The sequence below is a fragment of the Scatophagus argus genome, chromosome 20, assembly GCF_020382885.2.
Source record: "Scatophagus argus isolate fScaArg1 chromosome 20, fScaArg1.pri, whole genome shotgun sequence".
Taxonomy (NCBI): domain Eukaryota; kingdom Metazoa; phylum Chordata; class Actinopteri; family Scatophagidae; genus Scatophagus; species Scatophagus argus.
In genome coordinates this window covers 17,533,526-17,561,452 of record NC_058512.1, presented here as the reverse complement: position 1 = coordinate 17,561,452, position 27,927 = coordinate 17,533,526, and the positions used below count along the sequence as shown (strand labels likewise).

At 40.9% G+C, this 27,927-nt stretch overlaps 1 protein-coding gene across 2 annotated transcripts; it reads left to right on the top strand.

Annotated features, from left to right (window-relative positions):
- onecut2 (one cut homeobox 2) lies at nucleotides 1–26,147 on the top strand. 2 transcript variants are annotated; one of them, XM_046375353.1, is made up of 2 exons: nucleotides 1–1,529; nucleotides 7,045–7,799. In XM_046375353.1, the coding sequence occupies exons 1-2, from the start codon at nucleotides 320–322 to the stop codon at nucleotides 7,053–7,055; spliced, it is 1,221 nt and encodes a 406-aa protein (XP_046231309.1). In that variant the 5' UTR covers nucleotides 1–319; the 3' UTR covers nucleotides 7,056–7,799. The 2 variants fall into 2 exon arrangements, with proteins under 2 accessions (XP_046231309.1, XP_046231308.1); XM_046375352.1 differs by lacking the exon at nucleotides 7,045–7,799 and adding an exon at nucleotides 25,849–26,147 and having other exon boundaries at nucleotides 3–1,529.
- Nucleotides 26,148–27,927: the final 1,780 nt, after the last annotated feature.

Sequence of the window (27,927 nt, the reverse complement as noted above, 5' to 3'; positions counted from 1 at the left end):
ACCGTGGACAGCTCCCGTCTGAAGAGCAGAGTAACGCAGGAGGAGGAGAGGGCTGGATATGGGGGAGCCACCGCACAGGCCCGTACGATCGAGATAGAAAAAAAAACAACACTTTTTAATGTGCACATTCCGGGGAAAACACAAAAAGACACCAAACTGGAGAGGCCTTAGGAGGAAGGGGAAAAATCCGAGGGAGTGAAGAAAAAAGGGGGAATACGGCTACTGACCCATCCCGGCGCATCAGGGGAGAAGCAGCGAGAAAAGGGGAGAAGAAGGAGAGATAATTCCGCTCGACCTGATGGACTGAGAGGACAGATGAATGAAGACTGCCTACACTAACGCCTATAGATGCCTGGCCAAGGACCTGGACGCTTACGCCATGAACACGGACATGACAATGGACGGCATTGGCAGCCTGCATGGCGGGGTGTCGGTGAGCTCCGTGGTCCCTGATGCGGAGCTGATCAGCGGCCACAGCCCGCACCACGGCCGCGGGAGCTCATCGGGGGGACACGGGGCGGCGGCGGCAGCGGCGGCCACCCTGCGGATACACCAGGACCTGGCCGCCGCCGCCGCGTCATCCCGCTCGGCCATGGTGACCGGCATGGCCACAATACTGGACGGCAGCGGGGAGTACCGGCCGGAGCTGTCCCTTCCGCTGCACCACGCCATGAGCGTGCCCTGCGACACGTCCTCTCCCGGGATGGGGATGAGCGGCACATACACCACCTTAACCCCGCTGCAGCCGCTGCCCCCCATCTCCACCGTGTCGGACAAGTTTCACCATCATCACCATCACCACCAGCGACTCTCCGGGAACGTGAGCGGGAGCTTCACCCTGATGCGGGACGAGCGGGGGCTACCGGGCATGAACAACCTGTACAGCCCCTACCACAAGGACCACATGTCCGGGATGGGTCAGAGTCTGTCCCCGGTGCTGGGCAACGGCCTGGGCTCCATACACAACACCCAGCAAGGTCTCCACAATTACGGCACCACGACGCACGGAGGCCACGACAAGATGCTGAACTTCGACGCACATCACACCGCCTCCATGCTGGCCAGAGGGGACCACCACCAGCACCGAGGCCTCGGTGGCCCGGCGGCCGGGATGATGCCGCACCTGAACGGGATGCATCACCCGGGACACCCGGCCGTGTCCTCGGCAGGCCACCACCCCCACTCCAACCCCCACCTCCAGTCTCCATCCCACGGGCCCGTGTTGGCTTCCACCAGGGAAAGACCGCCTTCCTCCTCGGGGGCACAGGGGGTGAACAGCTCGGGGCAGCTGGAGGAAATCAACACCAAGGAGGTTGCGCAGAGGATCACGGCGGAGCTGAAGAGGTACAGCATCCCCCAGGCCATCTTCGCCCAGAGGGTACTGTGTCGCTCCCAGGGGACCCTGTCGGACCTCCTGAGGAACCCCAAACCCTGGAGTAAACTAAAGTCAGGCCGGGAGACCTTCAGGAGGATGTGGAAGTGGTTGCAGGAGCCCGAGTTCCAGAGGATGTCGGCCCTCAGACTGGCAGGTAAGAGCAGGACAACAACAACAAACTGCGGCGCCACGCTGGTGTTTTGGTTTGCTTTGTGCGTCGGAAGAGCAATTGAAATCCTCCCCGTGAAACAAAACCAAAACGATTTCTTCACTGTCGCTGATGTTGTTTTGACTTTTTGATTTATTTTTTGCTGGCTTTGTTTTGGTTGTTTCCTCGTGTCTCATCTCCAGCGCAGCACTCCAGTGTAGATGAATGAATTTTATTTAGAATCACTACTGGCGTTGTGATTACCATTATTGATCAATAACAAAAAGGGATCGATGTGAAATGACAAGGTCACGGGATTTCCCTCCAACAGTCTCCTCTCTCCGCACTGTGCTCTAACCCAGATTTTACTTTCCTGTCCCTGCACGTTAAAAACTGCACTCTTACTAAATGTCAAACCAGCGTTCTGTTGTAAATTTTACGCATTTTTAGCTCTAAAAACAGAAACGCTCGTTAAGAAAAAATGGAAAACGAAACGGGCAGAATTCTTTGAAAAATATACAAAATATAGTAAAAATCTTAAAAGTGGACTTGTTTATTAAATCAAGGAGGTGAAAGGTTTGTTGGCAATGTTTTCCAGTGGCATCACGCTTTATTCATATTATTCAGCTTTGCTTGTTCCTGTCATTAATCTACAGGGTTATTGTGTTGTTAGGCCTGTGAGCAGGGCGGGAGGTGTGACAGTGAAGCGTTCAAAGCAGACACAGAGCGTCGGAAAACGATTTGTGTTTGATTGTGAGAAGCTTGAGGTGATCAGATGGCCGCGACATAAACATGAAGGTTTGCAGCATCGGTGGGTCTGGTGCCCCCTCTAGTGAGGAACCTGGTTTCTGTCCCTCTATTGTCTGCAGAGGACAGCAGCAGGGACAGGGCAAGGGAAAAGGATCAGGTGGCTTTTAGGGATCAGGTTCAGAGTGGATTATACCCAGTTTTTCAGAGTTTACTGTTGCTGCGGGGTTTTGTTTGTTTGTGGTTAGTTTCCAGTAAGATTTAATCATATATATTGTGTTTTTTGCTTCGTTTTTATGGCAATTGTGAAATGTGTAAGTTTAATATTGAATTAAGGGACAGAGTGTCCAAATTGCACACACAGTTTCACCACAGCAGCATGAAGTTAGTCTGTAAATAAATATGGAGATAAGGAGTTCACCTTAGTTTCACAATTTCACGTTTTTCAGTTAAAAACACCTAAAAGACCAGAAACCAAAAACAGAAAAATAGAAAGCAAATACAGTAACACAGATAAAAAATTAAAAGCTATTAAAGCCAGTGGACGTTCACAGGTGTCCTGTGAAGACAGGAATGTATGGGTTGTGAGTGGTTAAAGAAAGTAACGGATGTGGTAAAGGGTGTTGCTGCACAGGAGTCAAACTGTCAGCTGTTTATTTCCTGTGCAAATCATGTATTTCCAAAATCTTAACTTCCCAAGAGCCAAGAAAAATAGTTCAGATGTTTTTAAAAATCTGCCAGGTTTTTAGAAGCAGGGGAAGTTTCTCAACACATAAAGGAGCTCTTAACATTTGAATGTGCAGTATGTGGTTGAGTCGGGTTCCAAACATCAAACTGCAATACGCCTAAAGGTAACCAGCAGCAGGATTTGTAACAAATAGATTTCAGGCTTTCTGGCGTTACACCTAGCAGAGCTACACTGAGATACTTGGAAATCCCGGAATCAAAATTACTGTTCAGTTTTAAAGCAGCTTGGCCTCACTTCCCTATCAGCATGGTCAATTCGCTACAGTACATTTGACTGCTTCAAGACTTCAGTATTTAACGTTTTAGATTTTCACAACAGAGTTTAATTATGCAAAACTGTTTATTCTCCTTGTTTTGGTCCCAAAATCGCACGTGTCAAAATGGCAAAAATGGCAAAATGAAGTAAAACTGCATCAACAGTCATTTATTAAAGCATCACAACATTGTAGCTGTTTTTTTTTTTCAGAATTAACTTTATTTGACTGGTTGTTAGTGGAGCTCTCAAAATGCATATACAAATACAACCCAAGAGTCAACAAAGCTAAATAAATACAAGAACACACACTATCACACATCTCTGTACAGACCAAAGGTTTGAACGTAGATACATAGATGGCATATAAAAAACATACAGTAGGTTTGGAGGGATTCAGTTATTACTGAGTGTAGTGTCTATAGTATGCAGCTGTCATTTCAGCAAAGAATATATGAAGTGAACTTTGTTTCTATCCGGTGAAAATAAAATAGTGAATCTCTATATTTGGTCGTTTTGAAGCTTCCAGATGGAGGATTCATTGCTCCTTTATGGATTCATAAAATTCTTCTTTGTCTTTGGTTGAGCAAAATCCAATTATGAAATAATAAACCATAGTGAAACTTAAACCAATGCTGTTTTTCTAATTTCCTGAAAGGTTTACATTTCAAATTTTTGCTGGCCAGTGTTTTACTGTAAATATAGATAATGCAGTGTGGAGCTTGACCTCTCTTACTGTGACAGACTATTGAGAGCATTGTGGTATTTTTTAAATATTTTTTTAAGAGTCAGACACATTTTACAGCACTTGTGGGTTTATATTATCAGCATAAAAGTCTTTTGTCATCTCCAGTTGTTATTGATATGATCTATTTCCACTTCCTCCTGGAAGGCAGTCATGTGAATTATCCCAACGAAATGAAGTAAATTTTCCCGGGACACGACACGTTCTTTAAGTTTTTCACTTTTATCATATCTGTGTGTATTCTTTGGAATAAAACACAGTTGCGTTAGATTTTCAACTAAACATTCATTTCACAATGACAACATTTAGAAATGACAAACTGAACTGATATAAAAACATAATAAATATGTACTGTTAATTTACTGAACGCAGCCTGTGGGCAGTCTGCCGTGTACCATTTTTAAAATATTCCTAGACTTATTGTGCCTTATTTGTCTATATTACCAATTATTATTTTGTTGTAATAAGACAAAAATGTGTTGTGGAAAGTTCTTCTTCTTCTTTTAGTTTTATTTAACAAAGTTGTATTATGTATTCTAATAAGCTCTGAAAGCAAAATGTATTCCTAAGATATCTTTCTACAGGAACATTGAAAATATCATCCAAATGACTATTACTGTGAATATTATACACTTAATGAACTCCTAGTGTCTGTTTGTATTTAGTAAAATTATCAATAATTGTATTCTCTAAGATCATTTAATCCATAATGACATTTTAAATATATTATCTCTATATTCTTACATTCTAATTTTAAAGCCTCACTGTGTTGTGTGGTGTTTTAAAGCTGACTTCATGGAGATCGTATCATATTCTGAAGTCATATACCTGCCACGGTTTCATCTGACACATTGCGGTGTAGTTTCAGATATTCAGTGGCTGCATCATATTACAATGTTTGGTCATACTGGCTGTTCAGCATCCTTTAAATTTTGTTCTGAGGCCTTTTGTGGTTGTTTTTGCAACGAGGTGGACGTGGCATTACCGTTGTATCAATGCGACATGATTTGAAGTGGCTCAGCAATCTTTACTCGATAGACTCTTAACAACTGCAACTTTTGGTGTTTTCCTTTCTTTTTTGTCAGTCAGTGGTCGAAACATTCCAGCGTGGATAACTGATTCTCCAAAAGCTGATTTGATATTTGCATTTCAGCACTTGCTCTCATAGATGAGGATACATCTGCAGGACTTGACTGGTATTTCGTTAGTTTTTGATTTTCCCGGCTGCTATTTGACAGTATAGGTTAATGGGAAATGACATGAGTGATGGTGGATGAAGGGTGGAGCGGGACGAGAGCAGGGTGGTCATGTGGTCAGTGCCTCTGTGTATGCTGAATAGTGTTAGCGTGCAGATGCACACTGAACTGCTGTCTGATGGAGCTGCACTCACCTGCTTTCCCTCCAATAAAGAAAAACCTTTGGTGGCTGCATGGATGATAACATCCAGCATTTACACAGCAAACCTACAAACCTATGACCACAGGAAGATCTTAGAGGATTTGTTTTTTCTCTTTTGATGGAGCTAGGCTAGCAGTCAGCCTCAGCTTTTGGAGCTGGAGTTGAGTTATGGTGCCTCCATGTTAAAGATACAAGAACAGAACAGAAATATGAGTTGTTTTGTTTCTTCCAGTCAGGCTGTGGACCTATAATTGGCATCCTGTGGTTTCACAGAGAATGGGTCAATATTGTCCAGGTTTGTACGTCAGAAACATGCATACCCATGCTCATTTCATCGCTCTCTCTTCTCTCCGCTGTGACTTGAAAATGTCTGTGGAAACATAAGGAGCTTCAAATCCTGCATCAACAGCTCTTCATGCAACCAATAGAGCTGAGGTCAAAGGTCAGAGCTGCAACACTGAGACAATAGATGGAGCAAATATTCCCCTGACCCTGAGAGGAGCAGCATGCAAAGAAATGAGAGAGCTGGGAGTCTTGGGTTGCTTTTCATTTTTCTCTTGCTGTTACATTATCCACATTTATGTTCTGTACATTCTCAACAATGAAAATAATGATAACTAGAAAGACTCTCAGTTATGCAAATCTCTAAGGACAATCACTACATGTCAGAATATATTTCCAAGAGTATTAGAATTATGTCAAAACATGGTCTCGGTAATCACTTATATAGAGACATTTGCTGGTATCTGTTTGTGCCTGTATTTTTTCATTCTTAATTGTTATTATTTTGCTGTGTTGGGGACGGTTCTTGGTTTGTGGGCTTAAGGCCCCCTACTAATTAGAATGTGCAGCATGTGAGGTCGGACAATAGGCTAATAATGTTGCGACGAGGTTACATCGCCGTCCCTGCCTCTCTCCTCTGCTGTCTGTGATATGAAGGTTTAAAGAGCTGCAGGTCTGCATGGTCGCAGGTGTGTTTACTTGTGTTTTAGTACAACTATCACAAATCTAAACTTGCAACCAAATACTTTGTGTATCAGCCCTGTGATTGGGATCCAGGCCAAAATTTAAAGGGAAAATTGCGCCGGTTTTTCCCTACTCCTGCTGACCAAGAGACAAACATCACAAGAATACAATCTAAAGCATCCAATAGCACATCCACACAGTCCAACTGTCAGCCTCATATATTTGTTTTCTTGGTCTGCGGATGCTTTTAATGGTTTGAATTCGGGAGGAATGATGGCTCAGGTCCATAAAGAGTCCCAGTAACAGAGACAGTGAACCAGCATGCACAATAGCAAGACTTCCTATAAGTGAAATGCAGCAGTCAGTTGTCACCTGAGAGTTTTCTGCTATGATGTGAAAATGTCTTCTCTGTAGCTGACCCAAATTGGCTCTTCTCAGCTACAAAGACATCTGATTTGCAGCAATACCACCAAAATATAAGAATATACAAGACTAAACGATTCAGAATTTTTAAGATAAAGACAACAAATGGTATGCACATTACTAAATAATGTATTATCAGAGAAAAACAATTTTTTCTTTCCCCTCTGCTTCTACCTCATTTTTATCTTTTTCTTTCTCTTGCCATCTCCTCCCTTGGCCCTGCCTGTCTCTTTTGGGGGGAGGTATTATGTGATCGTCGGGGGAATTGAACACAGGAGCAGAGGCAGCAGCGGCCCGATGAATTATTGATGGGAATCTCGGCGTGACCCGCCTCGGTCTGCTCACTTCACTTCTTCTTCACCTCGCAGTCGGGTTAACCAGGCAAAATGGACGGGGAGAGAAAGAGAGAGAGAGAGAGAGAAAGAGGGAGAGAGAGGAGGAGGGGGAGGAAGAGGAGGAGGAGGAGCCCATTGTTTGGTTGGGGGCCAGCCTGTGACTCTAAGTGAATTATGGATGAAAAGACAACGATGCTCAAATCAGAGCTCGTATAAGAGATGGAGAACAAATAGGAGCTGTAGTCAGCACAAACAAATAAAGCCTTGCAAAAAAAAAAAAAAAAAAAACAGTTGAAGGGCGAAATTAGCTGCACATGGTTGGTTCAGTATAACACATATTTCCACATCATTTATTTCAGCAATAAAAAAGAACAGAGCCACATGATGTACTCAGTGTCTCTTTTTAACGCAAATTCTGTTCTCATTGAAACATTAATTCAGATTGCTTCTTTGGTTGCTGTTAAATTGCTGAAACACAACACTTCCTACAGATGCTTCACAACAAAAACCTACCAGAGAGGGATTATGCACTTGTAGCTGCTGTAACACTTGTCATGCTAATGAAGGGACATGGCTCAGTGATGTATTTTTAATAGTTTTTGTGTAATGAATGACTGAACCTAAATATTTTCCATTTTACTCATCCTGCTGCATGCAGACACAGTGCATTATTTATGAGCCGGACTCTGCTTTATGACATGGATTACCAGCAGTTACTGTGTGTGTGTGTGTGTGTGTGTGTGAGTGTGTGTGTGTGTGTGTGTGTGTGTGTGATCTTACTGTTTCAGAGAGCAGCAATGCAGTTTGTCTGTTTTCAGAGGTTCTGTTGTGGCCTCATGCGTAATTACAGACTGTGATCACTGACCAGTCCTGTTGATAGCAGCTTTGTAGGCTGGAAACCGAGATATGATGAAGTCTGTTTACGGGTTTTGTGGAGTGCTACTGCATTAGTGAAAAAAAACTTGTATAAAGCCTTGTGTGAAGTCTGATGAGTCGTGTGAAGCGATGTCACTTGAGTCAGTGTCAGTAGGGGCTCAAAATGAAATAAATCCAGGGGTGTGGCTTCGAGAAGTGAGCTTACAGGACCTCTGAAGCTTTTCATCTCAGCTTGAGGATACAATAGTCACAACTTTTTAAAAATGTGATTATTCGTTAACCTACTTACAGGTTAACTTATATCATCATTACGTGAACATAACCGCAATGACATGGTTCGGTTTTATGTACTGTTGTCCTTAAGTATTTTTCTAAGGATAGCTAAAGCAGATGTTAGACGCCTGGTTAAAATGTGTGAATCCAAAATGGTCAAAGCCGTAAACTGGCGTGTAACACTTGCTTGCTTGCTACAAAAAATCAGCTGAAATCTAATCTAATGGAACTATATCTATTGCCTCTACCACTTATACTGAAAACATTTTTACAATCATAAAAGATGCATTTTGGGGCTACAGCTCCATAAGCTCCCATTCATTTTGGAGTACCTTGTGAGTGCAACCTATATAACCAGAAGTTGGAGAGGGTGGGACTTCTTCCTATTAGAGTTTCTTTGTAACATTAGCCTAGTTAGCAAGGCTAACAAAAAGTAGCCTGCACTGCCCGGTGTAGTGGAGAGCACAGTGCAAACCAGAGTCGGTAGTTCCGAGGCTGTATTTCGCAACCTGTTTCAAAACACAAGCACTACACAAACTGAAAATTGATGCATCATACTACTGTGTGTTGTCCCACAGCTCATAGCAAGACCTGATCACATTGCAGGCATAATCAAGGTAAAAGGAACACTTTTGACTACCAGTTTTAAAGATGAATATGTAACCCCAGCAACATATCAGCATGTTTTTGCCTTTATGTGGCTCTGACTCTGCATCATATCCATTCAGCAAAGCACCGAGCTCTTTATCAAATCTGTAAACTCCCGACATCAGCCTTGTGTGTTCAGACCATCTACAACCTTCACTGTAGCTCCCAATAAGAAAATCAGAGCAATAGCATAGTGATTTTTTGTTAAAGCTGTCCACAACAATTATGGTGGCCTGCTGGTGTTGGAGCAGTAGAAGTGTTGCAGGGGCCAGCTGAGCGGTTGGGGTTCAGAGGAGAAAATGGTCCTGTCGCCGCTTTATTACGATGGTCAAATCAAACGTGACACCAGGACTCTGAGCTCATCGAGGCGGAGCGCTCAGAGAATACACACCGCACAATCATTCAGAGCTACTACACACACACACACGCACACACACACACACATAGGTGGTAAGCAGCAGGAGAACAAGCACACAACTCTGAATCACGCTTAAAGGTCTGAACGATTTTTTTTACACCATTTTGAAAGCAGTGCATTATTGGTAATATCATACAGTTGTTTTGTTTAAAATTCACACACTACCCATCAGCCCTGTTGTTTTGTGTGCCCCCTCCTTGAAGAGAAAAAATGTGATAGAAGAAAGTTTTCTTTCTTCTCTCCTTTCACCCTGAGCATCTACACACACTCTGAATGCTCTGGCTGCTGTTTTGTTATGTACAAACATTACATTATGACGTATATCTATCGACCAGGCCACAAGTTCACTTTACTCCTCATAGTTAGTGCCGCTCAGGCTGTGGAAACAGTTGCATATTTTCAGTGTCTGCAGAGGAGCTTTGTTAAATCTGACAAAGAAACCCCATTGATATCATAGTGATGTCATTAGATGTATCTCGTTTTTGGATTGCAGACCTTTTACAGAAAGGCTGCATTAATATGCCCTAAAATGTATATACATGTGTACAAATCAGTAATGACTGAAAGTCACTACATCTCAGTCTGGGTTGTTGAAATCTTGACCTTTCTTTTTGACATCTGAGTCCTTAGGAAAATGACATACTGGAATGTTTCTGCCCCATCCCCAACTTCAGTGTGTGTGTGGTAGCTGCACATGTAGAGCTCTGTAATCTGAAATCCAGGAGCCAACACGGGTGACAAACTGAAAATTGATGAATCATACTGCTGCGACATGCAATGTTTTTAAAGGCACAGACAGTGTCTGTCACAGAAAAGAGGCACATTATCTTGATTGGCTGACTAATGACTGGTTTTGGAATCCATCCATCCATTTTCTACAGCGCTTATCTGTCAGGGTCTGAGGGGGGCTGGAGCCTATCCCAGCTGACTACGGCCAAGAGATGGGTTATACTCTGGACTGGTCGCCAGGCAATCACAGGGGTGACACACAAAGAAAAATAACCATACACACACCTAGGGGCAACATAGAGTAGCCAATTAACCTAATGTGCATGTTTTTGGTATTGTGGGAGGAAGCCGGAGTACCCGGAGAAAACCCACGCAGGCACAGGGAGAACATGCAAACTCCACGCAGAAGGGCCCAGACCGGGATTCAAACCTGGGACCTTTTTGCGGTAAGGAAACAGTGCTAACCACTGCACCACCATGCCGCCACGTTTAAGCTTATGTTAGTCAACTAGTCAGAAAACACTCAGAAAACTGAGAGAAATGAGCAGAATTTAATCTATAAGGATAAATGACATGAAATGAAATAAATTTTTAACCTTTTTTCATGAAAAAATAATGTCTACATTACAAGAAACAGTTAATCCCATTCTTCAGCAGCAGTTAATCGGCTTTGTTTACATTAAACATGGATACTTATTTTTTAGAAAACCTGCAACCTCACTGCACATTATGTTAGCAAGAATCCATAAACATTGTCAATGAATCTCATACAACCAGGCATTTCACCAATATAGCAACACAGTGTTCACGTAGCATAGCACTTAAAAAAAGCTGTTCTATAAATTTAAAATACAACGATAATAATAAATTATTTAACCCAGTACTATTTCTGGTGCAGACTACTGTGGTGAGCCAAGGTCAAAATGACTAGTCGACTAATAGCGTACAACATTGCATAGCTTACATGATTAAAAAAGGAGCCTTTTTTTTTTTTTTTACCTCTGAAACCAAGTTGCTCTTGCTTCTAAAGCTTGTCTTATTTCTTGTTATTTTATTTTTTTATTTTTTTTGCAAACAAAGCATTTGAATTCACATGTGAATATAGGCACATATGGTTTACTGACACACACATTTCAGGAGCTGATTTTATGATGATGCCTGTCAGTGGGTTTATCTTTCAAAACAATTATATGTGTTCAAACCCGTAACGACTCAGTTTGTTTTTGCTCATGGCGTCAGAGTGTCAGGTCCAATCAATAGTGGGGATTCGAAGCAATTGAAGTCAGACCTGACCGAGAACTGGATGTTGGGGTCATGCTGGGTTGAGAGGCGATGTGTGGAACGGATGCTGATCATTGGTAAAGAATATGACTTCATACGGGATTAATATGTTATACACTGTTAATATGAGGCACAGTGAAATAGACTGAGGCAACCGAACACCACTCCCAAATACCATTAATTCTTCTCTGCTGGGTTGTTTTCTCCAGTTTTATGTCGTTTTCCTTTTGAATTCTCTTCCTCTTCCTCTTTATATCTTTGCTCTGCCGTTGTCCCTTCCTCCCTGAGGTTCATTAGTATAGGTGTCACAGCGCTGCTGAAATAACTCTGTCCAGAGGCGTAATGAACGACGACAGGCGGGACGGACCTGCCAGGCAGCGGGCAGAGTTTATGGCAAAAGATTAAAAAAAAAAAAAAAAAGAAAAACAAAAGAAAGGAAAATCAGCTGGTCTAGTTTGACCTTGTGTCCCACCAGAAACGTCTATTACCCTCAGAGGGTGACAAACAAACAAATATATAAATAAATACAAATAATTTCTAGTGTTGTGATTGTGATTATTAAAACACTAATGGTTATGTTAATGTTGTTATGACTACAGTGAGTGTTGATGCTTAAAAACAGCTATAATGACAATAATTTTATATAATTTATTACAAAATCTATCATCGATAAATAATCATTTATTGATCAATATTAGTTAAAAAAAAGAATATCCTACAAAGGTAAAAAAAAAAAAGAAACTGTAAATAAATAAATGGATGAATATTTTAATTCTCCGGTTTATTGACTATTATTGACGAAACAAATCAACAGTAATATCAGAAATAACAATTGTTATCCTTCTTCTTCTTCTTATTATTATTATTATTACTATTATCATTACAGTTTCACAAATGACATATCAGGACATCAAAACTTTTCTTATTTCTGTGTAGTGTGCGTGCTCACTCAGCTGACAGCTCTCTGTATGTAAATGTGCTGATGTGTATCTATAACCGATCAATACTGTGATGGTCAGATACTGAGAGTGAACACAAACAAGGAAGTGGACGCACATTCTGTTTGTTGTCCTTCCTGCTCCTGTCTCAAGTTGTTGTTTTCTGTTATTTTGGCTTCTCTCTCTGTCTGGGAGCCAGTGTGTCTTTTTTTTGTTTTTTAGAAATGTGTGTTTGTGTGTGTGTGCATGTGGGTGTGTGTGTGTGTGTGTGTGTGTGAAGCAGCAGTTTTTAGGCTCGGCCTTGCGTGCAGACGGATGATGTGGATCGATGGCTGTAATCCCGAGCAGATTAAAAGAGCATTAATACTGGCAACGATAACGTAAACGGTGCGGACCCAGATCTCCATTGATCTGCAGGAACCTGATCCAGACCAGTTCCTGGAAGAGATGAGGGAGGGGGTGGACGGAGAGAGGGGAAGAGCGAGCTGTCAGAGAGAGAGAGAGAGAAGCCGCATCTGAATGGCTCACAATAACAATAATAACGATAATAACAATAATAATAATGATGATGATAATAACATGAACACTTTAATGGCCAACACTGCATGCTAATTAATAATGTAGCAATTTAAAGGTAATAGAAAAGAATGTTAATATCGAGTCCCATTTCCCTCCACAGTATCTTCACATGATGGCTACTGTGTGGTTAAAGACATATTGTGATTACAGCAAATCTTAATTTAAATTGTGGCAAACCTCAGCATATCAACCACCAGTATACCAGTCAACTCTTGAACATCCAAGGCCATAAGACACATTATTGAAAATTGTTTAAAATTGTGTGACACCAACGGCTCCTTGTTTATTTTCTTCTTCAAGTGACATATGGGTGTCTTTATCTTAAATCACAATTTGTATTTCTTTTGTTGACATTTCGTCATTCAGTCATTCCATTCAACCATTCTGTGGTTTGTTCGGTTTGTAGCGATTAAATCCAAATCATGCCAAAAAAAAAAAAAGACCAAGAAAACAACGCACATTTCCAGGGTCAGACTCTTCTTTCTTCTCCCTCTGGCTCACCTCCTGCAGATCTGGCAGTAAAAGCATTAAAAAGCAGCCAGTTTGATGTGCATCAGAGAGATAAGTTTGAAGGGAATCCTCCTCTATTTGATTGTGCCGCGTAACTGGATTCATTAAGCTGAATCTGTCTGTTATTGGATTATGTTTCATATTGGATGGATGGGATCCAATTGTAGATATTAAGGCCTTTAATGTAGACAGGTTTAGCCGGACAGAGCAGGCAGACACATCAGGGGGAAAACTAAAGATAAAGGTGACAATTAAAAAGCTTAACAGTGCAACTGAGTAGGAAAAAGGGTAAGATAAAGAAAATATGTGGCCAAAGGTATGTGGTCACTCCTCAGTGATTCATCGCCGAGCTGCTTTTCATCTCTCAGGGCAGGAAACCTGATCAAGTCGTATCGCTTCCCGCTGATCGTTTAGAGGCAAACAGGGTGGTGAGCGGTTTGCCAGGATGTCCGTTTATAGCTGCCCAACCTCCTTTTGATCAGTCACCGATTACAATACAATCTATTGATCAGAGAAGATTATCTTTCTGTGTTTGTTCTCTGTTGGAGCTGTGTGCTGCCATACTGAGCAGTGATGGCTTCAGCCTGCCAAAAAAACTCAGAAGGAAAGGTACTCAGAGGCCTGTTAACTCATCATCCATTAATCTCTCTCAGTGTGTGTGTGTGTGTGTGTGTGTGTGTGTGTGTGTGTGATGTCCAAACAGAGCTTCCCCTCTGACTTATCCTCACTGTCAACATTTAGCAGGTTAAAGGTTAGTAAATGTTTTCCCTCAAGTTTTTTTAAACTTTCCCTCTAGACACTTTTATTTTATTTAAGCCCTTTTGGACAGCGTTTTTGCAAGCTCATATCACAGTCACTATATGTCTTACTGACCTTTTTAGCACTTAGAGACTATCGCACAGGAACGAGGCTTATTCCCTGGTTACTCTCTCGAAGCGCAGGTTTAGTTCATGAATTCCACAAAAGGTTCTTGATCCGTTGGGGCAGTGTAAACACCCTAAAACTATTTTCAAAAAATGTTAAAGAGAAATAACATGAGATGACATGTAAGTGGCTGCTGTATGTGTGATAAACACCCCAAACAAATCAAACGCCACTGCCTTCTTCTAATGCTGACAGTGCCTGACCTCACAAATCCAACGCTTGGATCACATTCAGAGACGCTGTTTTCTCTGAGTGAATGAAATACTACATTTTGGCTTCCGGACTCCACACAATATTATCCACTTCATTTTTGATTGCAGATATTATTTTTTCCACCTAATTGCAGAGAAGATCAAGTCTGTCCTGTAGTTTAATTAATATATTATTATACTTTCTCTTATTGTGATGGCCCACAGGCAGATGTAGTCATATTTCAAAATGGACACATTTCCTGGGCAAAATAACAAAACTACTTAGTCAGTAGTTAATGTTGCTTTACTTTGGTTAAGGAAAGATCATGATTTAAATGTTTGGACACATCTTTCCCCAGCCTTAGCCAAGTTCTGCCAGTGCCTAAACGTACCTGAATAACGTTTCTTGAGGAGGGAAGGCGAATGAGATACGCTGTCAGAGAATGTTTTGCTCATATGTTCTGTATCTGATGTTTTTTACTACTTGCCTCCTCATTATGTTAACAGAACATTTAATTCAGTCACCATGCACTGCTCAAGCACCACAGCTCCATTGCTTCCTCCCAGTCCAGTCCCTACAGTTTTTTTTTTTGTCAACTACTGATGTCATTAACATGTTTGTTTCACAGCAAAGAGAAACAGAGCTGAATGAGACAAAATTAAAATCAAGAGAGAGGAAGAGAGAGAGAGAGAGAGAGAGAGAGAGAGAGAAGGAGAAGGAGGGAGAGGTGGATGACATCAAATTCCTCTGAGGCCATTTCCTCATCAACTCAATGACATCACTGAACAGCCAGAAGCTGTGATTGGTCAGCCCCATTCTCCTGGTAAACAACTGAAGATACATTACATTGTGTGTGTGTGTGTGTGTGTGTGTGTGTGTGTAAGTGGGCAGTGAGACCTTTGTCCGGTGATGTCACCACAGACTGTGTGGACATACAGATTATACACTGATAAACCATCGCTCTGCGCGTATGCACACATACACGCACACACACACACACACACACACACTGATTCAGTGATTACACACTGTGAATACTCACTTTCTCTCTCCCTCTTTGTTCCTCAGTACAGTCATAGAAACAGATCTGTCCATTGGTCTGTATATGTGATGCAGTGCAAGATGGACAGAGTATCACTAGAAAACAAACCCTTACTTCAAAATGGCTCAGCCATTTCCCAAAACAGCTCAGTACTTTAATTTTGAGCAAATGCTACTCAAACATGAAGAAATTGTCCATTTGTTAGGAGCTTTTCATTAGCAGATTAATACTCATTTGGCATGCTAGTAAACTACAGTGGGTGTGTTCACGGCAACGATGGAACTTGTCACTCAGTGCAACAGTGTGACTCACTGATGTTTCTTTAACAATTTTTAGCTGCTTTTACGCTCTAAATCCAGACCAATACTGGGCTTGACAAAGAGAAAGAAAAAGAGCAATTGAAGATTGAAGTTCATTTGAAGGGTTTGTTTACACACTTACACAGATGATCATGGTGGATCATCAGTAATGACCTCAATAACAAGGCTACAGCAGAGCCATGGCAGCTGCCGTGTGAGGTGGGCCTACAGCGCAGCTTTGACAGGGCTAAATGCTATCTTCTTCAGTAGGATTCATGAATGTCAAAATCGTATGGCATACTAAAGTGTTGTTATTGAGATATTTCAGTCTGGAACTAAGTGGTAATGGTGGACTAATGGACTGACATGCTGACACGACAAGTTAAAGCTTGTCAAAATGCAGATATTCGGCTTTCTTTTCTGTGTCAACTGAATCTCCGCAGACCTAAGTTGTAAACAGGTGTAAACTGAAGCACTGTGGAAATGGCAGGAATTTTCCACTATTTTGGAAACATTTTAGAGGCTAAACCTAATTAATTGGCTAATTAGAAAAAGAAAAACCATCCACATGAAAATGATCATCGGTGCTGCCTTTTTTTTCTCAGCTGACAGACAGGGAAGTGCTGTGTTGTTAAAGGAGAAGTATTGTTTCAGATTCATTCATGCTGTCCGTATCTTCTGGATGTGTGTGTGTGTGTGTGTGTGTGTGAGAGAGAGAGAGAGAGAGAAACAGAGACAGAGAAGGCCTCCTTAGTCTGTTGTTCCATTTCCGGTTATCTTCTTAAAACGGAAGGAGGAAAGCATCATGGTGCATTAAGCACAACCACACACACACGCACAAAGCCTAGAGTGCTGACTGATACAGTGCTGTGTGTCTCTATGTGTGCATTAAGTGCAACGTGTGTGTGTGTGTGTGTTTGTGTCATGCCGATCTTCTGCATCTCATGAAGTGTGCAGACTGTAATATACTGCAACAATCCAACTACTTCATACTTTGGGCCATCAGTCCTCACTGCTACGATAACTTAGGAGTCACTCACCAGCATCACTGAAAGCACAATAGCCATTTTGACAGAAGTGGTCAGAAACGTCTGAAACGCGTCCGGTTTGTAGCTGTACAAAGTGCTGCGTGTCACCTTGTGAGCTGCAGCTGTTAGCATTCTCTAGAGAATCCAGGTTGATACAAGCACATGCATAACTTTTTACCCCCTTAAAGAGCAAACAGAACTTCTACTGTCAAAGCTGTTATAGAAATACAGTGCAGAAAGCGCAGAGGGAGAAGCTGTGGGGTGCAGCACTGTAGTGTGGACTGTGGTGAGCTGTCATCAGGAACACCAGTCAGGGAGCCTATGATGGCTGCTTTCTTAGAAGCTTTGGATCATTAAAATAGATTGAAATGTACGCATTCAAGCATGTGTGTTGTCTTGAGTGTGTGTGTGTGTTCTGTGTGTTTGGTGAAAGCCTAAATCTTGTTTTGATTCTTCTATCAGTCTTAATTTTTTACTTTTACTTTACTTCATTTTCTTAATTAAGGGCCTTTCAAACTGAAGAACTTTTGATGGGTTTTGGTTTTCACCTTTTCAAATTAGAGCCGTTTTTTTATTTATTCCCACAAGCTAACCATCACTGACTGAGCTGTGAAAAGTGTGAAGTTTGAAGTTAAAGTTTTAAAAAAGCACATGACTAAACATCTAATGGCAGCTGAAATGACATCTTTAAGACAGCTGGGTCTCACCAAACGGTGTATGAATAACACAGTAAAGTCTGAAGACATCTTGTGTGTTATCACAATATATTTTGTGCTTTTCTTGTGTATTTTAATGACATCCGCATAAAGCTTTTCATATGTCCTTTCAGGCATTAATGTCATACACGAAAACATCATTTCGTATAAAGAGAGAGAAAGTCACTCAGGAGACCAGTTAGTGTCCCATGTAAACGAAAAGTAAACATTCACCTGTTTAAGTTACATCTGCAAGTTACATATTGTACTTATTTTCCGTGATGTATGTCATGTAAGTCATGTCACACACCTAATGACCCAAACCATGAAGTTTTCCTCAACCAAACCAAGTAGTTTTGTTGCCCAGCCTTAAGTCATTTTTATGACTAAACCTAACCAAACCGTGACTATTGGTCTCACGACTCTGAGAAAGGTCACCTGACTAAAGTCCCTGAACTTCATGCTTTCCTGCACATCCACTCATAAAGTGCAGACCTGTTAAATTACCAGTAAAAAGCTAAAAAATGTGTGACATGCGAAATGTACTTGAGTGGAGAGCTTTTAATATGCCATCCTATGAGCTCATGTTGTGCTGCAATATAAAAAGGTCTGTTCAAAGCCTGAAACGGTAGGCAGAATTAAATGACAGTTAACAGTCATGATTATTTGGGGTGGGGGTGGGGAGGTCATCTTTGCCATCACAACATCACACACATTTAGAATGGAAGAATGCACAGCTAATTAACGATTTCATCAAAACATCACTCAGCCCCGCTGGCTCATGACGGAGTGTCGAAGCATCCAAATGTGGCGCCACACGCAAGCAGTGAAGTGTATGTTGAAGGGCGACTTTAGTACTTACCCTGCACTTATATGCCCTCTGTGTAATGGATACCAAGGCTTAAGTGGTAATGGTGCAATAAAAAAAGATACAGGGAGAGACGGAAGAGGAGAGACATGGAGAAAGGAGAAAGAGGGAGGGAAGAGAGAGACAGAAAGGTGGGAGGGGCAGGAAGATGAAAGAGAGGAAGGAGACACAGAGGCAAGGAGACAGGAAGGAAAAAAAGAGAAGGGGGAGAAAGGAGACTTACGGAAGAAGAGAGAAAAGGAAGAGAGTCAGAGAAGATGAAGAAGAAAGTCAAAGAGATAATGGAGACTAAAGAAAGGATGAGAAAATGAGGAAGATGCAAAAGATAGGTGAGAACAAGAACAAAAGACGAGGAGAGGAAGAAAAATTGGTAGGAGAGGAAAACAAAGGGATGGAGGAAATAGTGATGAAAGACAAAGGAAAAAGTAAGACGACAACAGAATAGTAAATTATGCACAAAGAAAGTCTGAGACACAAAGAGACAAAAGAGACAGAAGAGAGAGATGGAGCTCTTCAGTTGATGGCAGTCCTTTGTGATAGAAATTATTTTTTCTTACAGAATGAAGCCTGTCTGTCTGAGTCTGTAGAGTCCTTATATTCGGCAATATTGATCCCCAAAGTCCCTGCTCTCTGTCGCCTTTTAATCTCTTGCTGTGTCGCTCTGTCTTTATTTCTCAGCCCCTACCTGTTCACCTCAGTGTCCCTCCTTTACCTCTGTCTGTGTCTGGCCATCACAGACACAGACACAGACACTATGTCTCTGTGAAACTGCTAAAAGAAAAAAACAAAAATGTCCCAAGATGGAAACGTCCATCAGCTCAGAAAGCCTGCTTAGCTATTAGCATTTAATGATCTGGTCTGAACCATTTTAATAATGTGATGCATAGTTTTGTACACAACCTGATGAGAAAGAAACAATTATTTTGAAGTAAGACAGCTCACACTGTTGCATATTGATACTTTTAAGATGATGTTGGGATACAACGTTATTCATTTATCTTTTATGGTAACATTATTCATTGATCTTTTATGCTAACGTTATTCATTGATCTTTTATGCTAATGTTACTTGCGTGAGAGAAGCGTCTATGCTTTTAACCCGTGCTGCTTGTTGATGCCTTTGGACACGCGCGCTTCATTTCTCACTACTTTTAGAGCTAACTTTTGTCTGAGTTAGCACCATTGAGACTAAGTGCCTTTTCTTACTCCAAGTCCATGTGTCATGTTGACTTGTGAGAGCTGATGAATGTGTGTCTTGTGGAAAAAAATGTTTGTAAAAGAGAATTTGGCCTTGCACGTTGTACATTTTTTATTGTTTGTTGTTTTTAAGCTTACAGCAACAGTTTTGTGAGTAGCTCCTCCATTTCCGTTACATATTGCATCATGGGAAATAGTTTCTATCGGCAACGGGACACATGCACGGTACAGTGGAGTCTGAGGCAGTCATGGTAAAGCTTCCAGGCTGCGATCTGTCTTTGTGGTGAGGATGAAATCAGTCTCTAATGACTGCGCTGAGCTCCTCTTTCCCCTCTTACTCTCTGTCTGTAAAATGAAACCAAAGCTTGCTGGCTCACTCACTTCCTCTCTTTAAAATTTCACTTTTAATAAACTTCTTTCCTTTATCACACCCCATGAAACACGAAATGGTTTACATAAAAGTGAAAGATGTAATAAGATGTAAGAAAATGTAATAGCTGTGATATTTCCAATTAATTAAAGATTAATTAAAATATTTTTGGCTACATGGGCAATGTTGTTGTGTGAAGCACGTCTCCTAATATTTAATATGCATCTATTGTATTTAAGTGAACCAACAGCGTCTCTCTCCCTCTGAGACTTTTCCCCAATAAGATTTATAAATCTATCTTGAATTAGCTGTAAGAGGCTCTGCCCTCCCAAAGAATTGGGCCTAAGATAGAGCCACCTCATTTTAATTCATCTTATCTAAAGAGTTTTTGCCCATGGCCACAATGAACAGTGAACAAATTAAGAATATGGAGGAAGTACTTTTTACAACTAGTGCTGAAAGGAATATTGAATTCATTGATCAGTCGATTGTCAGATGATTTAACAAAGGAGAATTTTATGCAAAAGTTTATCAAACTATTTTAGTTACGTACACTTGTTTAAGTGTGATGCCATGGGAGGGAAGTTCTCATTCCCTCCCTGTTCTGATTTCTTCTGTTTTTCCATCATTGCTTATAGTGTTATTTTCACCTGGGTTTCCTTCCCTTGTCTCTTCGTCTCTCCTTCTCGCTCTGCATCATCTCCCCCTTCTCATCTCTCTTTCCAGATTTTCTTAATACCTAACATCTTTCTCATTTCTACACACCTCCTCATACTTCCTTTTTCTCGTTTTTCCTTTGCTCCTGTGCCATGCATCCTTTCTTTTCCTCCTTCCTAACTTCACTATCCTGTTTGTTCTCTCTGGTTCTCTGTATTCCCTTGAAATGGCTTCTACAATAAAGTATCACCTTGATGTTTCTATTGATGTTTAGCAGCCCTTGACTCTTAAAACCCCTGTTTAATACATTGATGTGTTGGCTGTGAGTGTTACCAGCTCTTGAGGCTCGGCACTTGACTCAGCCCCTATTCAAGTGAACCGACAAGAGACTTTAAGGTGAAATAATGCCTCTCAGCTTCCATATTGGAAGACTTGACCTCTTGGTCAACTGTTGGTATTGCCAGCTGATTGTGTTTTTAAAATGTAAGTCTCTTGTTTTTCAACAGATGTGAACTGATGTGTTTAATTTCTGTGTCTGACTTCCAGAGATTAATTTCCCCATTAATTTAATCAGGTTCCAGAGGCATGAACTGGAAACAGTAAGTCAGACTTTGTCAGCAATTTTAAAATGTCTGATGATCCTTGCAAATACTTGCAAAAGGCCGAATGCTGTGGTCATGTCATGTGGGAGATATCTTAATTACCAGTGACCCATGTATAATGCTATGTCATTCAAGCCTTCCATTCCCACTGGGCCCATAACGAAGTTTACTGTAAAAATTGTGGTAAATTTGCATCTCAGAATTATCTGGAAGCTTTGAAACAGACTTTTAAATAAATTTACAGGTACACAGGTACAAACAAATCTTCAACACCATATCTTCAAGCTGAAGTGATCACACTGAATCATTGTTCCTGACCGGTAATATCAGTAGGAGATACCTAAGTGATGACGTTTAAACTGTGATACACAACATGTTAGTTGTTGATCAAAGGCTTATCAAAAGATCATTATTATGATGTTGATGGGGGTGGTTGTGATGATGATGAGTGATGTGATGGTGAACACGATTACATTGCGATGAGGGTCGTAACGATCATGATCGTGGCGAGCATAATGACAGTGGTGATAATGGTAAAGAAGGTGATGAGATGACTGCGTACTGACGTATGGAGCATTACTGGTCAGGATGATGCTGTTGGATTACTGTGGTGATTAGAATAATGATTGTGATGAGAGTGATTAGCCTTGGTGTTTTAACTGGTGGATAATTGGGATGTTTAGAATGATAATTATGATGATGATGATGAGAGTGACTTTTGAGGATTTCTGTGATGCAGTGAGGATGATATTGAAGTTGATGATAATAATTGTGATGAGAATGATTGCACTGGTGATGATTTTGCTGCTTTTGGATTGGGTTTAGGAGCATGAATAAAATAAAATGCTGATAAAGATGTGAAAGAAATTCTTCACCATTTTAAGAACTATTCTTGTTGTTGAGAGAGATGAGAAGATTGACATCAAAGTCATGTTTGTGTGTTAAGTGCAGAAATGTAATCAGGACTTGGTTCAACAAGCTTAGCATAAAGACCGAAAGAAAGGGGGAAGCAAGGTTTGACAATATACCTTTCATTACCTCTAAAGCCCACAGATTAACACAGTGTCCTGTTTGTTTCATTTGTGTCCTGTTTGTTGTCAATTCTTTCTTGATTAAGAAGTGTATTCCATCTGCCCATCACTTCTGATTATGGTTTTGTTGTCTTTGCAAAGCTGGCTGTTTCCTCCTCCTGTCTTTATGCTAATTTAAACTAAACCACATCCTGAATCCAGCTGCATGCACAGGCATTACATTCATATCAGTCCTCTCATCTCACACTCAGAAAACAAATAAGCTTATGTCCTCAAATGCTGGGCTGTTTCTTTAAGATGATTATTAGAATTTTTTTTAAAAGTTTTAGCACCTGAATTTGAAAGTGAAACCAAACAATACTATTAGTCAAATAAAAACAAAACACAAATTTTATTTCAACTAAAAAAAGCTAAAGTTATTGAATGTTAAAAGTATAAAGCCAAAGCTCCAAACAGGAACTTTGACCTCTATGACAGAGTAGAAATTGGGCAAAATTATGATCTAAATCAGAAACTGTCTGACAAGAGAAGAAGTTAAAACAATCATGACTCAAAATGACCAAAAGAGTATTACGAATTGATACCAAGACATAATGAAGACACTGATGACGTGACAATAATGATTTCTAAAATCATGATAAATGTTGCGCTGCAGATGCTTAGACTTGTATGTGATTTGGATAATGGTCACACAGACAGTGATGTAACAAAGCTCTGCTCTAAGGGGAATTTCTATGAAAGTGTGTAAAAGAGACAAGTGAGCCTCTCTGTGACAGAACAACCTGACAGCTGACTCACACGGGGAAAAAGAATAGAAATAAAAAAAACGAGTGATTCTCCGTATTTTCTGCTGATCTCGTTTGCAGTTAGAGACGCATTTAGCAACACACTGATGTCTGTGAGAGAGAGCTGATGAAAGACAGAGGAACCCTGCTTTATTGATCCGATTGATTCAACCGTTACCTTTAAAGAAAAGCCACCCCTCCCCCCTCCTCACTCTAACCCCCCCTCCTCAAACCGGTAAACCCCTTTTGAATAATATAATTGTGTATTTCATCCTCACTGTAACCTCGACCAAAGGAAAAAAAAGCCTGATTGAATCACTCAAGCGTGCTGTTTCTCCATTGACGGCAGACTGCCCTGTGTGTGTGTGTGTGTGTGTGTGTGGGCGGATGATTTTGATTGCTCCTTTTTTTTTTTTTTTACACGTAAATGTCTGCTCTTTTTTTCCTGTCTGGGCTGAACTGCTGCTCTGCTGCTTTTCATCGAGCTCCAGTAAGCAGAAAGCAGGAGACTCGGGGACAGAGAAGGCTGAAATAGTGTTTCATTGTTTCAGAATGTAGTTTTTGACCTATTCGAAGCATTTTATAGAATGTGGCCGATGGTTAAAGACATTCTTCTTGTGTCAGATCAGTCTATATTTTTCTCCATGTCAGTGTCTAATCAGACAGGTACTGCCTCTCCGTATTTTAAATCTCCTTTATTCCTTCTGCGTGCATGAAATTACGAATATCCAGCAGAATGCTTTATATACAGGATGTGAACAACTGAATTAGTCTACATGTGAAAAAATGTTAACAGTTGTGGGTGAAAACACACTGCAGCTCACAGTCAGGTGTTTCATCACAAAGATCATCCTGTAAATAGTCAGGTCCAATGTCCAAGATTGAGTTTGGACTGAATAAACAAAAATGGATTTTTTTTTTAAACAAAGTGTGTTTGTGGGCTCAGTGTTCTTCATATTCAGAGATCAATAGTGCCACCTGTCAGCCACAGACTATATTACAATCTGTCCCCCTGGACTCCTGTCAGTGTAGAGGATTAACATTATTTCTTTATTCATTCATACCATTTCACGTAGTCCCACTGATTTACCCAGAGAATAGAAGAAGAAAAATCATCACCTGTATATAACGTCAGTAAAAAACAAACAAAGAAAAAACCATCATGCAGGTCATATATTTACACTGTAACCAGAATAAAACTCATTTATGTAAAAGTACTTTACATTTCAAAAGTCAGATCTGCCTCTTCACTCTCACATTGTGTTTTCGGAAGTCATTTTCATTCAAGTACACGCGAGCTTCTGTCAAGGCCACAGAACCTTCCAGATAAACCAGATATTTTAGGCTGAATATGAGGTCCAAAATCATGCACGGGAAAAGCAGGATATTTCCATTTGATAAAACGGTGCAGCCGTAAGAAAGATGTAGTCTCTAGTTTGAATGTTTCACTCAGGGTTTTTGCAATCAGTAAGCCTCTAAAGATAAAGAAACAACATAATAAACCAAATGCTGTCATCTTTCATTTACATTTGTCATCAGGTTGCTTAGACTAAAGAAAGTAGGAGGAATGTGTGTGTGTGTGTGTGTGTGTGTGTTTGTGTGTGTTTACAGCTAGGATAGTTTCGCCTTACAAAATAGTTTTGTGAGTGAACCGAGTCCTTAACCCGATTCGTACCGATCAGCCGGGCTCTGACTCATGCATACTTAATTCAGAGAGGTAATCAAATCGAACACACCCAGTCTACTTCCTCCTTCTCCTCCTCAGTGACTGACTGAGATACGACAGCAGACACATTAGAAGGTTATTTGTATTATTGTTGATGTTGTTGTTTGTACATTTGAATGTTTTCTTTGAATTTCATGTTTGTTTGTTTTTTTTTTTTTTACCAAAAGCACAGCTGAGATATCACAGTGAAGCTTTTCACCTCAGAAAAGGAGAAAGACTACAAATATGGCATACAGTATAAAGTCCTGAGAGAGAGGGAAGGGGGGGATGTGTTATTACACTCAGAGGGATTTTGTGTGATTAGAGACTGGATGCAGGTGTTATTGGTTGCAGATCATCAGAGCTATACAGACTCAAGGTGGAAAATCTAATTCTGTTGACTGACAGCAAGTCACTCCACTGAGTTTAGTTCTATTCTCTGGTATCATAAAGGGATCGCTAAGAAATAAGTGTTTATGAGTATTATCACAATTATATTAGTATATCATAAATAATGACAGTCTGGTAGAAACGGGATGAAAAAGAGGCATCTTGTTCTGCAATAATAATAGTTAATAGGGGATAGTTATTATGTGGCGGTGCACTCACATTTTTAACGAGGAACGGCTAATGGTAGAGAGATGGCTGGAGGAAAGAGAAATAGAGAAGGCCAATGGGGAAGGCCATGTCACAAAGGCTTTAAGGCCAAGTGCAAAACCACCGACGTTGCAGCTCTTAACCCTTAGACCACCAGGGCTTGCCTCTCTGTCCGTCTTTTGAATTCATGCCAAAAATCATCGGCTCAAATCTGAACCGTATTGGAACAGATGGACAGAAGGACAGACAGAAGGTAAACAGATAAAAAAATATACACAGGAAGATGAACATCTGTCAGAAAGATCTTCTGTTTGTGTTTCATTTGCCCAATCCTCTGCCAACATTGAACTGTTGTTCACATAGTACAAACACTAACACTTTTCCTCTTTTTTTCTTTATCTCCCCATCACCTCTTCTTCTCTGCTCTCCACACTCTTTTCCTTTCCTTTCTCCCTTGCCTCCTTGCAGCGTGTAAACGGAAGGAGCAGGACACAGCAAAGGAGCGCAACAATACGCCAAAGAAGTCTCGGCTGGTCTTCACTGACCTTCAGCGCCGCACCCTGCTGGCCATCTTCAAGGAAAACAAGCGACCATCTAAGGAGATGCAACTCACCATCTCACAGCAGCTGGGCCTCGAACTCACCACCGTCAGCAATTTCTTCATGAACGCCCGCCGCCGGAGCCTGGACAAATGGACAGATGATGGAGCCAGCCCCGGTGGCCAATCTTCGGCGTCCAGCACTTGTACCAAAGCGTGATGATAGATAGTGGGGGGGTTGGGTAGGGGTCTCGGAGGTGGGGGTGGTGGGTGATAGAGATGCGGGGAGGGATGCAGGGGTTGAGGGTGCGGGTCGCGGTTTCGTCCAGTTGAAGCGGGGAAGGAAAACCAAACTTTTTACATTTTTTTGTTTGTTTGTCTGTTTTTGTCAAGGGTGACAAACTGAGAGAGGGGCTGCTCACTGCGACGACTTGTTTATAGCCTAACCACCTTTCGCAAATTGATCGTAGATCCACAATGAAGCTGAAGGGTAAACTCACCTACAAAACACAAAAACCTCACTGGAGAAAAAAAAATACCAAAAAACATTTTTGAATCGTAGTTTCACTACTGATGTCTCCTTTAGGACAATAGGCTGATACACTAGCCCAAATACCAAAGACTAGAAGACTATGTATGTTTTCTATTATGCAATATAAGCTAGGAACCAACCAACCAAACAAGAACCAAATGAAAGCTTTATGACTGCAGACCCTCAAATGTCTCAAGATGTCAATGATATGTCTTTTTGGGGCAGAGTAAAAGTTTCGGAGATTGCACAGTCAGATTTAGGAAAATTTCATAGGTGAATTGTGATTTAAAACAAAGTTAGGTCAGTTTCGCAGCTGAGGACTGTATAATAAGTGTATTTTTTTTAACCAAAGAAACATAAAAAGGCATTTCTTGGTCAAAGGAAACCATACAACGAGCAAAGTTCTTGAGCAAATCTTATAAGGCCCACTTCTAATTCTGACATTCTCACTATGGGAAAATCTAGTGGACCTTAGTGAGATTTTTCATCAAACACACAATGATTCATCTAAACCGGTCAGTTTATAATCTGTTAGTTAATGGCTTGGTGATGGATGGTAGAGGGCTGTGCAGTCTCCGATTTTAACCATCACAAACACTATCAGAAAAACCAGTCTGTTTTCCCTTTACATAAGAATTGAAGAGTTAGCTTCCAAAATGTTCTATGTCCATTTTAAACAGGAATTATGTACCTGATGTTGATCTCTTGAAGTTATATGATCAAGATTATTATTTTTACAAGTAATGACAAAACCCAATCAGTTTTCTTCTGAAAAATGACAAGATTTATGTCAATTTGTTTTTGGATAAAACTCTTCAATTTTACCAAAAAAGAGCAACATGTAATGGTTTGACTCTTTAAAGGGGGATAGTGAGGATTCTTAAAGCTTGGAAATGGCTAAATATGCAAGCACAAACATACACACATACACAAACATTCGAGGCACACGTAGCTTTCCTCATAATTTGAGCCAACATGTAGAATTACAAGCTTTCTCAGCATACCTAGGAGTATTACTTTATTATATATGAATATATAATACAACATATGTGAGCACAATCTTGAAGCACATTTTTTTTGCAATAGAACCGGGGCTCTCTGCCAAGCCGAGTGGTCTTCACATCTTAGAAAACTCAGGATACCATTTTTTCTAAACAGTGGCTGAAATCCATTCGGCGTCTGTCATTACACACTGTAATGAACAAATTCATAAACACACAGACACACTCTGTTGGAGACAAGCAAATACATCTGCCTTACAGACACGCACATATATACACACACACTCACACACACACACACACACACACACACACACACACTTTAAATAGTCATTTCCCGAATGTTCCCCAGAATTCCCACCCTGACCAAAACAACTAAACCAAAGCTAAGCTCCACTTTCCCCTGGCTTCATCCACCCATCATCTGTGTTACCATGGTAACTCATCCATCAGGACAGTGGTTTCCACCTGGCATC